General features: G+C 39.6%; 1 protein-coding gene across 3 annotated transcripts in view; it reads left to right on the top strand.

Annotated features, from left to right (window-relative positions):
• The window catches only part of septin2 (septin 2), a 90,372-nt gene that overhangs the window by 51,445 nt on the left and 22,335 nt on the right, over positions 1-16,592 (top strand). For all 3 annotated transcript variants that reach the window (XM_073040592.1, XM_073040590.1, XM_073040591.1), the window contains 3 exons: positions 1,041-1,164; positions 2,237-2,371; positions 9,203-9,320. In XM_073040592.1, the coding sequence (XP_072896693.1) occupies positions 1,041-1,164; positions 2,237-2,371; positions 9,203-9,320 (377 nt within the window). The remainder of the gene's footprint in view (positions 1-1,040; positions 1,165-2,236; positions 2,372-9,202; positions 9,321-16,592) is intronic.

The raw sequence follows: 16,592 nt of genomic DNA, 5'->3' as shown, positions 1-16,592 counted from the left end.
TGAGCTGTGTTCTCCAGCCAATGGAGGGTCCCTCCAGGTGAAGCGCTCTGTACAAAAAATGGATATGGGTGTGTTCAGAGTATTCTGCATAGCTACTGATGCCATTTAGGGAGGTACTGAACCAAGCAGCAACCCAAACCCTCAAAGGAGAAGGAAGAAAGAAATTGTCACCTGGAACAAATATTATTGAAGATATTTGGTAAAAATCCAAATACAGGTTTTTTGTATCCCTGTTACAATAAGCGATAGGACCTTGGAATTTTGTAAAACAGATGCATTTTTCTGAAAGTGGAGTCACAAGTAGACAGTAATAAAGGAAGCTTTGGCACCATGGCCTTCAAAGGGCGTTGTTTATAGAAATTGGGGGGTTATGTTGCAATTGTACAAGTTACTGGTGATACTTGGAGTATTGTGTTCAATTTTGGTCGCCTTGTTATAGGAAATGTTATTCAATTGGAAAGTGTAGATACAGACTTAAAAGGATTTTGCCAGGACTGCAGGGACTGAGTTATAGGGAAAGGTTGGGCAGGGCAGAGCTTTATTCATAGGAGACTAAGGGTTGATCTTGTGTGGTGTATAAAATAATAATGGGCCATGATGGGGGTGAATTCGCTCTCCCATTGTTAGCGAATCAAATAGAGTATATAGGTTTAATGGGAACTTGAGGGGTAACTTTTTTATTCACATAGAGGGTGAAGTGTATATGAAATGAGATGCCTTAGAAAGTGGTTGCGGTAGGCAGAGAGACAACTTTTAAATGACAAACAAGTATATGGATAGGAAAGGTTTAGCAGAATTTAGGGAAAACACAGGCAAAAGGTCTAGCTTGGATTGGTATTTTTATTGGCATACAACAGATGGGCCAAAAGGCCTTTCCCTTGCTGTATGACTATAAACTTTCCAAGTTTCAGATTACATAGTTTTAATCAAGCTAAATCTGAAATACTTCGAAGGAGTGAATATTACTTATGTGATTAAACCCCAAATTATCTTGCAAATGAAACTCCTGCCTTATTTGGAAGTACTTGTCTTTATTTCAGAGAAAATTGAAAGAACTGTCCAAATTGAGGCTTCCACTGTAGAGATTGAAGAGCGTGGAGTAAAGCTGCGTCTGACTGTGGTTGACACACCAGGATATGGAGATGCCATAAATAGTCAGGACTGGTAAGTTATTGGTAAATTACAATAATAAAATTTAGTTGGAATGTGTTTGCACCCCAGTTTCAACAAATATTGCTGGTTTAAGTTTTAAATTGTAGTGTTTCTTTTTAATATAGTTGTGTTAAATGTCACGATTTTGCAGGAGCATCAGCTATTGCGCATTATCTGAAAATGGTACATCTTGTATGATCTCATCTTTAATTGCATCCTTGTATTTATCACATCTGCCTGTTCAGATATGGCCTGTTTAAATGACAAATGAAATGCAATGATAATGAGTCCTTTAATACATTGGATTTTAATTTTCTACAGCATATTAGTGCAGTAGATCCAATATGTTGGAAGAAATATCAGAAGACAGCCATAGTTATTTAAACGTAGTAGAAAATGTCTCTGTTTTAATTTCATTAATGCAGAATATGCTGTCAACCAGTTATTTAAAGTATACAGTATCACTCAAATTGGATTGAGGGAGAAGGCTTCTGATCGATCTCTCTCTCTCTCCCCCCCCACCAGAAGCAGCAGTTGCACATTGTATGCTGTGTCCCTGTTCTGTTTTATTTGTGCCCTGCCTCCAGCTGACTGCAGTGTTGTGCTGATATAACAGAAGAGATGAATCGATTGGATTCAAGAGTCTTAGACCAATCATGTACAACTGCTCTTGCAGAGGTTATCACACCAAAATCTTAAGGAAGTGGACAGAATGTGGTTAGAAATTTAGTTAGAGCACATTTTACTGTTTCATTTTCTTCGATGTTCTGTACATCTCATAACTTTTGGGTATATTAATGTATTTTATTTTATATAAATTCTGTGTTCTTTGGCATGTTTGCCTCCCTGGGTAGCCAGATTTTGGTTGTACTGGCAATTGATGACACTGCAGTGATCAAGGGTTATGTCTGTTAATAATTTGAGGATTACGGGTGTAGAAATTATTTGACACCACATCTGCTTGGTGCGTTGCTCCTAAGAAATAGTGTGATATTCTACAAATTTGCTAGCTGCCTGTTACATTTGGGCTGAGATTTTACATGTATACCAGACTGGGATGTTGATTGATTTTTCTCTTTCTCAGCTTTAAGACAATTATTTCTTATGTCGATGAGCAGTTTGAACGCTATCTACATGATGAAAGTGGATTGAACAGACGTCATATTGTTGATAACCGGGTCCACTGCTGCTTTTATTTCATCTCGCCTTTTGGCCATGGGTAAGCTTAATTATAGATTTAGGGCAGCAATTGTAGGACAGTTTCTGAAGTACTGAAGAGAAATGAATTGTGGCATTGTGAATGATTAAAACCATTGTTTCCTAAACTATAAAACTAGATATTTGAAAGTGCTGTGATCGCAAGTGGACAAAACTGAGATAAAGCTGTGGTGTTCACTGGACAAAGTGAGGGTCTGCCTTTTAGAAGTAGCTTTGCCACACATGTTGCTACATGCATTTGTTAGTTATGTGGACAGGATGGTTCACAGGTTTTCATCTAATGCTTTAAGATTGTGCAGGTATAGAGTGAATGTGTGGCCATCAGATAGTAAAAGTAAATTGGTGTCAGATAGTACAGGAATCTCCATAATATATCTATATAACTGGTGTTCAGTTTGAATGCAGATGAGAAATGTGTTCCTCTGGGGAATGTAGTCAGGCTAAAATAATATAACAGATAGCCTGGCTGTGTAAGGTGGAGATGGAATGATGAAAGGAGTCAGGACTGTTCTATAATTTTAAGTAGGGGGAGGGACACTTCTGTGGTTATAGAAATTGTGTTGTGCTCCTGTTCTCCTCAAAGCCTTCCCTGACAAATGGTTTAAACGATGCCTGCAGCAAATTCTGAGGAGTTAGTGTAAACAGAAGTTGAGAGATTGAGCAGAGAATTCCATCGATGATCTAAGAAGAAATGAAAGTCCTCTAGATAAATAGAATTTACAGAACCAGGAAAGTTGTTAAAACCGTAACCTTGGAATTTACGAACTTGTACTTGCTGGCAATTGCAACCAGTAATAGAATAGTCGTAGAGATGAATTTGCAGATGAAGAGAGGGTGCGGGGAGGGGTGGGGGTGGGATCTTAAATTTCCAAGATATTGGGACTGCTTCTGGAGGAAGTATATTAGCTATACAGGTTGCACCTCAACAGATGTGTTACCGTTTTCTGCTGGAGGACAATTAAACTCATTTGGCATGGGGATAATGCTGGGCAGGGAAAATAATATCCAGAATGTGGCATGCCACTAAAATGTTAAATTGGATCTCCCCAAGAGGCAAAGATTGAAAATTTTGCATTTGTGTATGTGAGACTCATGATACCTAAGATTGGTGAATTCCTAGCATAAATAGCCACAAAGGGTAATGATGTGATGGTGAGAGACCTGACTCAAAATAGTGCGATTGGATTTGAAATGCAAAAGAAAGCCAGGGAGTGCAGCAGCATTGATTGAGAAAAAATACTGCACTGGTGGAAATGGAGGATATGTTTGATCAAGAACAGAATCAATATGACCAGAGTCAATAAGGATGACATCAGGATCAGATTTATTATCACTGAGATATATATATATATATATACTATTTGTGCCACAATTGCAGAGACATTAAGTTACCACATTTTACAAAATAAAAGTGCAAAAAAGAATAATAAGATAATGTTCATGGACCATTCAAAAATCTGATGCTGGAGGGAAGAAGCTGTTTCTGAATTGTTGGGTGTGGGTCTGCAGGCTCCTGTGCTACCTCTAATGGTACGAAGGAGAAGAGGGCATGTCCTGGATGGTGCGGGTCCTCAAAGGTGCATACTGCTGCCTTACGGTGTCCTCTGGTGGGGAGGGTTGTACCAATGAAGGAACAGACGGAGTCTGCAAACGTCTGCAGTCTCTTCAGGCTGTGATGCAACCAGTCAGGATGCTCTCCGCTGTATATCTGTAGAAATTTCCTAGCGTCTTTATTGGCATGTTGAGTATCCTCAAACTCCTAATGACATAGTTGCTCGCCTGCGCTCTTAATGATTTTATTAATGTTTTAGACTCAGGGCAAAACCTCAGATGCTGACACCCAGGATCTTGAAGGTGTTCACCCTTAGCTAATCCTCTTGTTAGACACACTTTGCATATATGGGCTCAGTTTAGGAAATGCTATGGTTTCCAGGGGTTTTCCGTTTCTAGCCCTGTCGCACACAATCACCTTTTTTTACCTACTACGTACGATTCAGCATTCCATGTTTGATATAGGAAGGGCATTAGACATTTTGAAGATCTTTTCATCGATAATCACTTTGCTTCTTTTCAGCAGCTCTCTGTTAAGTTCAACCTGCCTAACGCTCACTTTTTCAGATATCTCCAAATCCGACACTTTATTGCTCCTTTAATTCCTAACTTTCCTGAAATGCCTGCGAAAAATGCTATGGACCTATTTCTTTCCATTAATCCACTAGGTAAAGGTTTAATATCAATTATCCGAGATAAACTAGCAGCCTTACGACGGGCCCCTGTGGATAAAATTAAAATGGCCTGGGAGCAGGATTTAAATATCTCCTTATCCGAGGAGAGCTGGGACTCAGTTCTCAAATCGGTTAACTCAACCTCTCTTTGTGCTCGCCATTGCCTTTTACAGTTTAAGATTGTTCATAGAGCCCATATGTCTAAATCTAAACTATCTCGATTCTACCCTGGCATTAGCCCGCTCTGTGATAAATGCAAGAGGGGCGTTGCCTCTCTCATCCATATGTACTGTCTTTGTCCTAGCTTGGAGAAATTCTGGAAAGATGTCTTCACTACATTATCGGGTATTCTGAATCAGCACCTAGAACCAAACCCCTTAATTGCTCTGTTCGGTTTTTGGGGCGAGACAGATTTATGTCTGGGTCCGACCAAATGCCGAATACTATCCTTTGCCTCTCTCCTGGCGAGACGCTTGATCCTCCTCAGATGGAGAGATGTTGCCCCGCCCACTCATGCGCAATGGCTTAACGACATTATGGCCTGCTTGGACCTCGAAAAAATTCATTATTCAGTTCTCAATTCGGATTTAAAGTTCCATAAGGTCTGGGGACCTTTTATCGAGTACTTTCATAACCTTCCTCCTGACTAGGGTTTTTTTTTCTTCTTTTCGGTCCCTTGCTTTCAGCTCCCTTTTTTTTCTGGTAGTAGGCATTATTATCCTCTGTTGCTAAGTGTATTCACAGTCTGGGAGTTTGACTGTCCTGACCTATACTCTTTATACTGTGTTGTGGTCGGTCTGGAGTTGTTGTTGTTTTTTATCTTGTGTTTTGGGACTTGGGGAGGACACTAAGCTTACTTGTCTTTAATTTAGGTGCTTTTTTTGTTAAATTCTCTTCCTTTGTAGCATATTGCTATTGTATGCTTAATTTTGCACTGTATTAATGCTCCTCATTGGGATTTGGGGTTTTTAATTTGTAAAATGTTTTGAAAAACTAATAAAAAAATGTTTTTTAAAAAAAAAGGTGTTCACCCTTACCATCACTGATGCCTTAGTGAGGATTGATTCCAACTTCCCTTCTTGAAGTCAGAACAATTCCTTGATCTTAATGATGTTGAGTATAAAGTTGTTATTCTGACACAACTCAACCAGCTGTCCTCTTTCACTCCCATATGCTGCCTCGTCACCATCTGATTTTTGTTACAACAGTGGGGTCATCTGTGAATTTGTAGATAGGGCTTGAGCTGTACCTGGCCACACAGTCATGAGTAGTGCAGTGGGTTAAGCACGCATCCTTGAGGTGCACCTCTGTTGGTTGTCAGTGAGAAGATGTTATTTATCACTGATATGTATTGACTGTGGTCTCCTGATGAGAAAGTAAGGATCCAGTTTGTGGAGGAGGTACAGAGCCTCAATGAGGGGACGATGGTATTGCATGCTGAACTATACTTGATAGACAGCAACCTAGTGTATGTTTTACTGTCATTTTGGTGCTCCAAAACCTAGTGGGGAAACAGTTATGGCTGATTTATACGTCTGCATAGTAGCCTATGCCGAAGCCTTCATAAGTGGCCTGCGCCATTGTGAACATTTATACCTGTGTGTTGGTGTGTCTGCGTCACTCTGCAGTTCCCTGCCAAAACGCTAGTTGGCGGTGGGGTTTCTATGCCACTGTGTAGTGTTTCTTTGTGTACTTTCAAACAATGGCGACAATGGCATCATGTTGGAGTTGGAGCTAATAAATGTTGAACGAGGGTTACTTTTATTGAAATTACTGCAATGCAGAAAAGAGAGAAGACGTCGCAGGAGATGGTATGTACGACCATTAAATGGATTGAGGTTAGAAGGAAGGTGAATTTTCTGTGCTTGTCTGGCCACAGAGACATGGATGAGGAAATGCATTTCAAATATTTTCAGATGTCGGCTGGTAGATTTGACTATTTGGTTCATCGCCTCCAACCATTTATTTTGCATCAGTGTACGCACGGTATGCCTATAGACAGGAGGAAATGCGATGCTACCAAGCGGACCAATCACAGTTGTTGCGGTCTGCGTTGCCGCGACGTGCAGTTGCATTTTTGGAGAGGTGCACATCAGGCTATGGAGTAGGGTACAGTGTAGGTTATGCGGCTACGCGGTGCATACAGTGTTCATTTGAAGCAGAAATATAAATCAGCCTTTAGATTGCATGTGCTGTAAAACTGTTGTGGCGGTAGTCCTTGCTCAGGCAGAAGTTAATTCCAGCCATAACCAACCTCACTTCATTACAATAGATGAGTACCATAGATCGATAGTTATTCAGGCAGTTCACCCTCCAGTTCTTGATGTATATATTTTTATAAGTTACCAGCTGCTGGGAAGGATATAAAGAAATAAGTATGCAGGAAACAGGAATGATAGGGGAAATGATTTGAACCATTATAATATCAGGTAGAGTACCATCTACCTTATATGATGTCTATAAATTAGATGATGTTCTAGCTTGCATTAAAATGGTTGAAATCATTTCCTGTATTCTGCCAGAATACAGGATGCAGGGAGTATTTTTTTGAATTGTACAATAGGACTGTATCAGCGTGTTTACAGTGCAATAAGTAAGCATTGCTGCACTTGGCACTGGGGAATGAGGAAGACAAATGGAGTAAGTGACAGTGGGGCATTTAATGTTTTAGACTTCTTAAAAATTCTTTTTCAAAGATATCTAGTGTTTTAAAAAGTGTAATTGCAGTATGCAAATTGAGTTGAAAATAGGTTTGCCTGGAATAAGCAGAAATCTGAGATTGGCAGGCAATATTGTGGATGGCCTTTTTCAGTCATACAGCAATAAAAATACCCTTCAGCCCATGTTTTTGCCTACCATGAAGTCGTGTACTGTTCCAGATTTCAACTATCCTCTGAATCAGAATGTTCTTCCTTAAATCCACTTAATAAAAGATTATGTCCTTTATCTTTTATTTAGCTCTGCTGTGGGGAAAAGTTTACCCTAAAGGTAAAAGTTCTCCCCCTATCTACTACGTCCCTCATAATTCCTCATTCTTCATTGTAAAGTAAATAAACCCTGCCTAATCTGTGTCTCAAAACTGAGATTTTTCATCCTGGTGAATCTTTTCTGTGCCCTATCAAGTGCAATCATAGCTTTGGTGTGGCATCTAGATGCACAGAGTGGATTGTTATAATCTAGCTGTAATCCCACTAGCAGAAAAAGTAGGGTTGTCAAAGCTGGTAGTGTCAAAGAGCAGGATGAAGCAAAAAAGGGAAATGAGGGCACGGAGTGATGAGAACCAACACAGGAAAATAAGTCATTAGGGCATATAAATAAAAGGTAGCATGAAGAGGTGTGTTGGTTCCAAAGAAATGATATAATACAGAGGCAGAGGACATGACAGGTATTAGGTTTGTACCAAGGAAGGTGATAGAAAAATCGTATTAAAAAGAAATCACTGACACACTCTCTGCTTAAAATTGATAGAGACACAAGAATAACTGGTAGAACTTAGGATAAATTAAATAAACAGGACTAGATGAGAGCACCTTCTATTGAAGATCTGGAAGATGACAAAAAAAGATAATCCCAGAAACTCTTGATTAGTCAATTCAACCTCTCAGTTTGGAAGCTTCTGGAATCTATTATCAGAGACAAAATAACTCATTTATCTAAGTCTGAATTTTAAAAGGAATATTAATGTGAACTGTTTATAACTAATTTTGTATTTGAATAATGATAGGAATGAAAAATAGTTTGATAAGGTATAATATCAATAAGTTTGAAACCATGGAACGAAAGAGATGGTGGTCTCATGGAAAACAAATATTGGGTATAATGAGGATGCAGCAAAAGAAAACCTGATATAATTGTGCACAAGTGTTAGCAGCTGCGAGGAAGGTTGATAAGGTGACCCTGAGCCCTATAAATAGTCACATAAACACAACCTTGTTTTTGTACTTTGGCAAAAGAGTCCTTGCTGTGGCTGCAAGCAGAATACTGCATTCCGTTCCGGGCACTGCCACATAAACACTGTTAGAAGATCCTAAAAGAATTACTACCAGAATGGAACAGAGGATCTGGGACTACACTTGCAAGAATAGTGAAGGTTGGGATTGTTCTTCAATCAGGGAATATTGATCATTTAATAGTGTTTAAAATCATGAAGTAGGTTGATTGAGTGGGGAATAAAGAAAAACTTTACAATACATGCTGAAAGCTGCAGCAGTGAAGTGATTGGCAAAAGAGCTGCCACATTGAAGGAATCTTTCATAAAAGCAAGTGTTAAACATTTGGAATTCACTGCCTTGAACGATGGTGATAACAGATTTTGTCAGGATTTTGTAAAGGTAATTGAAAGAGAAAACATTTTGGGCTGGGGCAAAAAGAAGGGAGATGGGATAGAGGGTATTGCCCTCAGATGAGAGGGTCTAACAGCCTGAAAGACCTCGTATGTGATCAGTCTTACTTGCTAAGCTAAAATTATTTTTCTGTTTCTATTTCTCCACTTCCTTTTTCTCCTCTCGTTCATTTCAATAAACAAGACAAAAGCAATTCAGACTAAGTCACAGTGCTTATAAATGAGTAATTATGTTGTCTTGTTTCATTTTTTTCCTAATTTTTAGACTGAAGCCTCTGGATGTGGAGTTCATGAAGGCTATACACAATAAAGTAAATGTTGTTCCTGTCATCGCCAAGGCAGACACCCTTACACTGAAGGAAAGAGAGAGACTCAAAAGAAGGGTATGCGTAGTAATCAGTGTGTAATGTTCTCTACGAAATTAGAGGATCGTATTTTGAAGCTTTGTATTTCAAGTGAAAACTTGAGCTCTGGCACATAGTGACTCAGTGGTTTGCTTTCCCCACTAATTGCTGCTCCATGTATCTCATTCTCTCATTTGTAACTTTCCTTAGACACTGTAGAGCTCAGTCAGAAGATATGACTGAATCTCAGATGGACTGATCTTGCAGTTTTTCCTTCAATGTATAGCTTGTTATTGGTCAGTCCAGAGAGTGGGGGAGTTGCGTGAATTGGGTCAGTCTAGAGTAGTGGTCACCAACCTTTTTAAACCCAAGATCCACTACCTCGGCCTTAGTGAAAGATGAGATCAACTCCAAATTGATTAGTCACACGCATGCGCACTGGGGCAGAAAAGACCGGAAATAAAACCCCGCAACCCGGAAGTAGAAATAATGCATAAGCACCAGGGGTACCCACCCTTTTTTGCACCGTGGACCAGTTTAATATTGACAATATTCTTGTGGACCAGCTGACGGGGGGTGGAGGGTGTGTTAAACACGACCTTCGTGGCTCTCGGCACTTAGCTGCTGTCCCGCCCTGCACACGTTTTTTCCACTGAAAAAACTCAACGGGTTTGTCTTTAAGTGCAGGGTGCTTGGACTCAAGGTACTGAAGCAGTTTTGAGGGCTTCATTGCCGCATTAGACAGCCTCCAAGCCTGAACTCCATCCTCTGCCCGCCCGCCGCCAGACGCCTTGGCCAGGTGCGGCTGGTCATGGATGGGGTGAGAGAGCAAGGTCTGGGCCAGAGGTCCCCGTACTGGGGCCACGGTGGTTGCAGTCCGGACAGAGCGACCAACCGAGTGAGGAGAGCGAGAGGCCCACGCCCGCCCCCCTTGTAGGATCTATCGACTGACAAAAGTTTGTTTCAGCAGATCGCAGCGAGGTAGCTGCTCTGATACTTATGAAACCTTGAGCCCGAATTAGGTCGTCTGCGAATATTTTAGCACTGGATTCCCCATGAACATTCAGTGTTCTAAACCGGTTCAGAGGCGGTGCCCATCTGTCTGCGCTCCGGGACAGCAGCATCGGCACTTCCCGCCGGCCGCGCTCTGGGCCAGTAGCATCGGCTCTTCCCACCGGCCGCACGTTTAGGCAACAGATGACCTCGCATGGGTTCAAGTTCAACAGTGGCTGTGACAGGGAATTAGGAAAGGTGCAACTCACTCGCATTGTAGCGCATGCGCACTGGGCAGAAAGAACGGGACGAAAACCTTGCAACCCAGAAACAATCTCTCAACAGTATTTGTGTATTTATTTTTCTTTTTTTTTTCAGGAACTACAGGGAAAGTTTCAAAGATCAACCAGTCGATTGAGATCGACGGGTTGGCGACCACTATTCTAGAGAATAGGAGAGTTGAATTAGGAACTTTATATTTAAAAAAAAGTTAGTTCTGGAGTGAATGTAATGAAGGTTGAGCAGTTTTCCATTCATTCCATAGATTAATTCCAGTAGGGAGATTGTTGAAGTGCAATATTGCATTGAGTTTGTAAGTTAAATAGCCTGCTTGATCTTGATCTGCACTGAGAATAGCCTGCATGCCATCAGGTAGTGTTTACAGAATGGAGACTAATTTTTGAGGGCAGCCAAATTGAGAAACTTCTCCACAGTCCGTTTGGGGTAAGGGTTGAAGAAACTGTTCAAAAAGGTGTGGTGTTGTGGTTCAAAAAACCCCTGAACTTCAGCTATAATGAAGCCAGTATCCATCCCATTCTAGGTGGATGCGAAGCCTGCACTCAATGAATTATATTGTTAATGTCACCGTTAGGCGCCATTAACTCTCCTAAGCTCCTCCTCTATGGGCTTGTTGACTTGTATGTGCGAGGACAGGGCATCAAGCCAAAGTGTCGCAGGGGTTGGGACACCGGAACTCTTTTATTCTGAGAATGTGTTTTTGTGTGTGACTGTCAGTAATGTATTTTAGTACCTTGACCCCATCATAATGCTGACTCATTTGCCTGTATTCATGTATGGTTGAATAACAAAGTGATGAGCAATGAACTTTTAAACTTTGTACCTCAGAGATGAGCAATGTGATTTGCGGAAGTTTATTCCACTTTTGCTCAATATTTTACAACACTTTGGAATTGAAATGCTGTCTTACAAAGCTACGGTCACTAGTAGTTATCAAAAATAGTGTTTAGAATGAATGGGTTTGGGAGCAGCTATGCAGAAAGAATTAACGTTTCAGGACAGTGTGCTCATCAAGCTGAATTGAATTGACTTTTCTTACATCCTTCACATATGTGAGTAAAAATCTACATTGTGTCGCTGTCTGAATGTGCAATTTATAATAATTTCTAATAAATAGTATGTACAACAGGGCAGTCAATATAGCATCGAAATACAATTGTATCAGCGCAAATTAATCAGTCTGATGGCCTGGTAGAAGAAGCTGTCCCAGAGCCTGTTGGTCCTGGCTTTAATGCTGCTGAAACATTAACTTTGCATAGATGCTGCCTTTAGGAGTTTGAATATTATAAGCATTTTGTATGTTTTTAAATTTTCAGGTTTTGGTTTTTTGATTGAAAGTTCTTTTAGCTTTGTATGCCTGTAATGTAGTTGTGGTGGTCAGTTATCACTGAGCTGTGTACTTGTATTCAGAAAGAAAGAGAGCAAGCTACAGCCCAGCATTTGTCTTTAAAGAAATATTCAAAAATTATTATTAACTATATTATGGAAAAACAAAAAATGCCAACATTGGATTGTGAAAAGGAAATTAACAAACTTATTGTTCTTTAAAGTGATTGCTCTTGATAAAGGTGAATCAGTACATGTTGTACATTGAGATTTCCAAAAGGAATTTGATGTAAAATATCAAATTGTTATTGTGGAAATAAAAGCTTGTTGTGTAAGAAGTATCATTAGCATGGACAGAGCACTGGCTGGTTAACAGGAAAGAGTAAGAAGGCGTAATTGAATCTTTTCCTGTTTGGTAAAATGTAACTAATGGTGTGCCAGAGGCATTGATGAGGGGGCCTTTTTGATTTGTATGAATGTCTAATGGTGTGCTTGCTAAATTTAATAATGATGCAAAGATGGGTAAGAAATTCTGAATGAAGAGAAGTAGGATACAGTGGGATATACTGTAGATAAATGGGCAAAGATCTGAAAAATAAAATATGAGATTGTCCATTTTGACAGGCAAAATGAAACTTTATTTAAAGTAAAAAGTGCAGTGGTTTAACTTCTGGTTTGCAGAGTTCTATTTCCCATATTTTGTTCACAAACAATGAGTTCCCTAGGAAAGTAACTTGTACTATCGAGTACCCATTTTAAAATGTGAATTAAAATTATAATATTCAATCATCTTGAAAAATCTGCTGGTCCAGCACTACCAAAGTCTTGAGGTAGCAAATCATTGGAGTTTTACTGAAAGTTGTGGACAAATAGAACTCAGATGTGGTAGGGTCTGTGGGTACTAGAGGATGAATTTTGAAAAGCCATTGTTTGGGCATAAGTGTTAACAGGAATGCTAATAAAATGTAATTGTTTATTGCTGTGAAATTGTTTATAAAAGTAGTGAGATTGCATGACATAAACTATTGGTCAGATTGCATTTGAGCAAAGTGATTTGCGTACAAGTCCCCTTTAGGAAAGGATGTTGTGGCATCAGAAGCAGTTCAGAGAACAATTGAGACTAATATCTGCTATTGAGGAAAAGTTGGACATCTTGAATTCACTGGCTTAGGAAAGTGGGAAGGGACTTAATTGAAACAAATTCCTGAGGATGGAGATGAATTTTTATGACTCATCTCAAACACAAAGCAACATTTTTGAGGGATGGTGAGTCACTGTAATTCCCTTCCAGTAAGGGTTGGAAGAGGTAGATAAATGAGGGATGTAAGGTTACCCAAATGTTAGAGGTAGAATGGGAAAGAGACTAGAGAGGCTAAGTATTACAGGCTTCTGTCACTAGAGGTTCTCTGAGCTATGTAATAATGCAGTTGTATATTGTAGCACAGAATCTCTGCGTTTTTCATTTTCTGAGCCTCTGCTGTTTTCCACTCTAATTATAAAAGCTGAATTATAAACACTTTCAAATAACTGTGTCCCTCTTACCGTTTCCCGCAGTCATTTATGAAGTTTATATTCCTTTCAAGGTGAACCAAAACATTTAACTTGCAATGAAATCTTGCAATACCTTGTACATAGTTGCTCCCAAAAACAGCAATGAAATAATGACCAGGTAATCTTTGTTGGTGTTGGCGGGATAAATGTTGGCCAGGACATTATGAATAACTTACCTAATCTTTGATTGAGTATCAAGGGTCCCTTTCATTTGCTGAAGTTTTGTTTTACTTTTTTTAAACAAAAGACACTATGTCAATAATGCAGCAATCTTTAAATTTATGCCTTATGTATTTAAGTCTTTGGACTTGCTTTCTGACCTGGTGGTGTGTGTGTGTGAGTATATCAGAATCAAGCCACATTTTGCACCTATGCAGTTCTGATTATAGAGCAATACTGTTCTGCTTAATTATTAAATCTGTGTGGACTGCAATAGTTTGGACTTTTAACATGTACCTAATCACAGTTACCTGTACATGTCATTGAGTAAGAGTAGATGAGGCACTAATTGACTTTTTGTGTTACAGTACACAAGCCATTTTATGCCTTGTTGGGTGGATGTCAGTTTTGCAATTAATTCTGCTTCAATCCACATAAACTACTAAGTACGTTTAAAGAAGGTTGTGGTCTTTGGTCTAAAACGTGTGGGAACTGAAGTGGCTTACTGCTTGTATCTTGCCTCCCTTTGCCTCTGGTTTCCTTTGTAATTGAAGACTGTTACTTAAAATATTAACATCAAAAGTTACTTGCAGTAGTGTTGCTAGAAACCAATTGTGGATTTGTTGCTGTTGTAATCAGAGTTCATATTAATCATAGGTTAATCTTGGTAATTTGTGGTAACTACTGATACATTCTACAAGATGGTTTGCAGTTTGCCATGCTACATTGAACTTGGCTTAATTTGATAATTTGTGGCTTCTGAAGAGTTGTACCTTAACTTTATAGCTCTTTGTGATAATTGTAGACAAACATTTAATTTAGATTACTTGCAAAAATCAGAGGTTTTAAAGAAAAGTAAATGAGGAAGAAATGAACAGAAAAATGTAACAAAATGAGAAGAGAACAGAAATGTAAACAGTCTTTAGTTGGCTGTTTTGTGCTGTTAAATTCTCTGTAGTTCCATGCCATTGAACTGACTGTTTAACTGTTAATAGTTAGCTAATATCCTTCATTGGTTAGACAGCAATATTTTTAAAATCTGCTTTTTTATTGTAATATCAATTACACATGACCTTCCTCTACCAATTTCAGGATCCTGTTTGAATTTAGTGGAGATAAAGCTCCTCTTTCTATTATCTGACTTCCCCTGACATCTGCCCTCTAGCAGAGAAACTTTCATACATGACTTTGATAAATCAGGACTTTTTGATCCCAAACAGAACTATTCATACATTCAAAATTTGGTTGCTTGCATCCTATCCTGACTGTCCTGCTATAACCATTACTTGTATCCCTTTCTGGTCTATGCTGTAGTCTAGCCCCAACAAATCGCATGTAAAATTTATTACAGTTTGCTTTTCAGCCTTTTAAGATTAGATTTTAAAGTTTAGCATTGTCACATCTACATGGAAACATGCAGTGTAATGATATTTGCATCCAACCAGTGAGGTTTGTGCTGGGCGGCCCACAAGTGTTGCCACTCCTCCGGCACTAATACAGCATGAAAATAACTCATAACATTACTGTATGTCTTTAGAGTGTGGGAGGAAACTGGAACACCTGGAGAAGACCCACGTGGGGAGATTGTACAAACTCCTTACAGGTAGCAGCAGGGACTGAACCAGTTGGCTCTGTAAAGCATTGTGCTAACTGCTATGCTACCATACGATATCTTCGTAAAATTTCCATCCAAGTTTTGTGGTCCTTAAATTCTACCTTCCTGCACACTTCTGTGAGCCACTGCTTCAATTTTACATAGAATTATCCAGCATCTGCAACAATGAAGAAAAGCCATTTGGCCCAGCCAATCTGTGGTGTATCAAACTTTTCTCTGCTCTCAGGTCCATCACCAGATTCTCCCTCTTGTCTCCTTACCATGCTTTCTAAAGAGCTATCAAATCACCATCGTGATAAAGGAACTTTTTACTACCACTCAACAAGGATTCTATCTATAACTTTGATTTTGCTCATCTACACCAGAGCAATTTTCAGCAGCATGCAAATACATATGTCTTTGGGGTGGAAAGAAAACCAGTGGCAAATAAACACTTCTCGGGCTCCCAGGTAGGTAAAGGTATTGATTTTAATCGACATTTCAATGACAAACTCTGCCATCTTCATCAGGGATGATGCCTGGGCAAGTCTGGTCTAGTCTAGTGGTAATTATACCCTCATCATCCGTCTCTCCTGATTGGTTAGTCCTCATCCAATCAGGTTTCCGCTGTCCCAACTTGTTTACAATTGAATTCTAGTTCTTAGTTGGAGCAGACCTTTGTCTTCGTTAAGATTCTTTCCCTCTAGTGTTATTTCAATGGCTCTCTTCACCAGGCAGTCCCAAAAGCCGTTAGCGCTGCACACTAGTTTTGTGCCGTCAGAGACAATCTGATGTCCATTGCGATTCTCCAGTAACCGAAATGGCGGAAACACACTGCTCTGCATTCACAGGGAATTCTGTAAACGTCAGCCAACCTGAGCCCCATGTCATCTTTGGCCTGCATAAAAGCTGTGATTTGAGCTTCCCTATTGGTTTGTGAAAGGTATTAATCTGGTATTTCCTCAGGATCTTGGCAATCCTTCCAGAAACAGAGGGAAGACAGGCGGTAGCAACGGGTTCCTCATTGTTAGGTTTTGTGGTTTGGCCCCTTTGGGTGGAGCTGAGGAAAAACAAAAGCAGTCATGGGAAGAATGTGAAAATTCCACACTTGATCAAGACTGGAGTTGTGAGGCTGCACTACTGTACCACTCGCAAATTATATCAGTTTATACCTTGCTACTCATTGGTGGAACCAAGTGGTAGAAATCTGCTGGGAAGGTCATTCAGCCCTTCAATTTAAAATTAAATTATTTTGTTTTACTGTGCTTGCATGTCACATGTACATTATAGTTAAGCAAGTGTGCTGACTTAATGTTCTGAGAAAGAATATTGCTGTTCATCCTTATCTTCCTGTAGCATTCTGGAATTACAATTATGAATGCATAAAATTA

Source organism: Hemitrygon akajei, chromosome 3 (genome assembly GCF_048418815.1).
Source record: "Hemitrygon akajei chromosome 3, sHemAka1.3, whole genome shotgun sequence".
Lineage (NCBI taxonomy): Eukaryota > Metazoa > Chordata > Chondrichthyes > Myliobatiformes > Dasyatidae > Hemitrygon > Hemitrygon akajei.
This window is presented reverse-complemented; position numbering and strand designations above follow the sequence as displayed.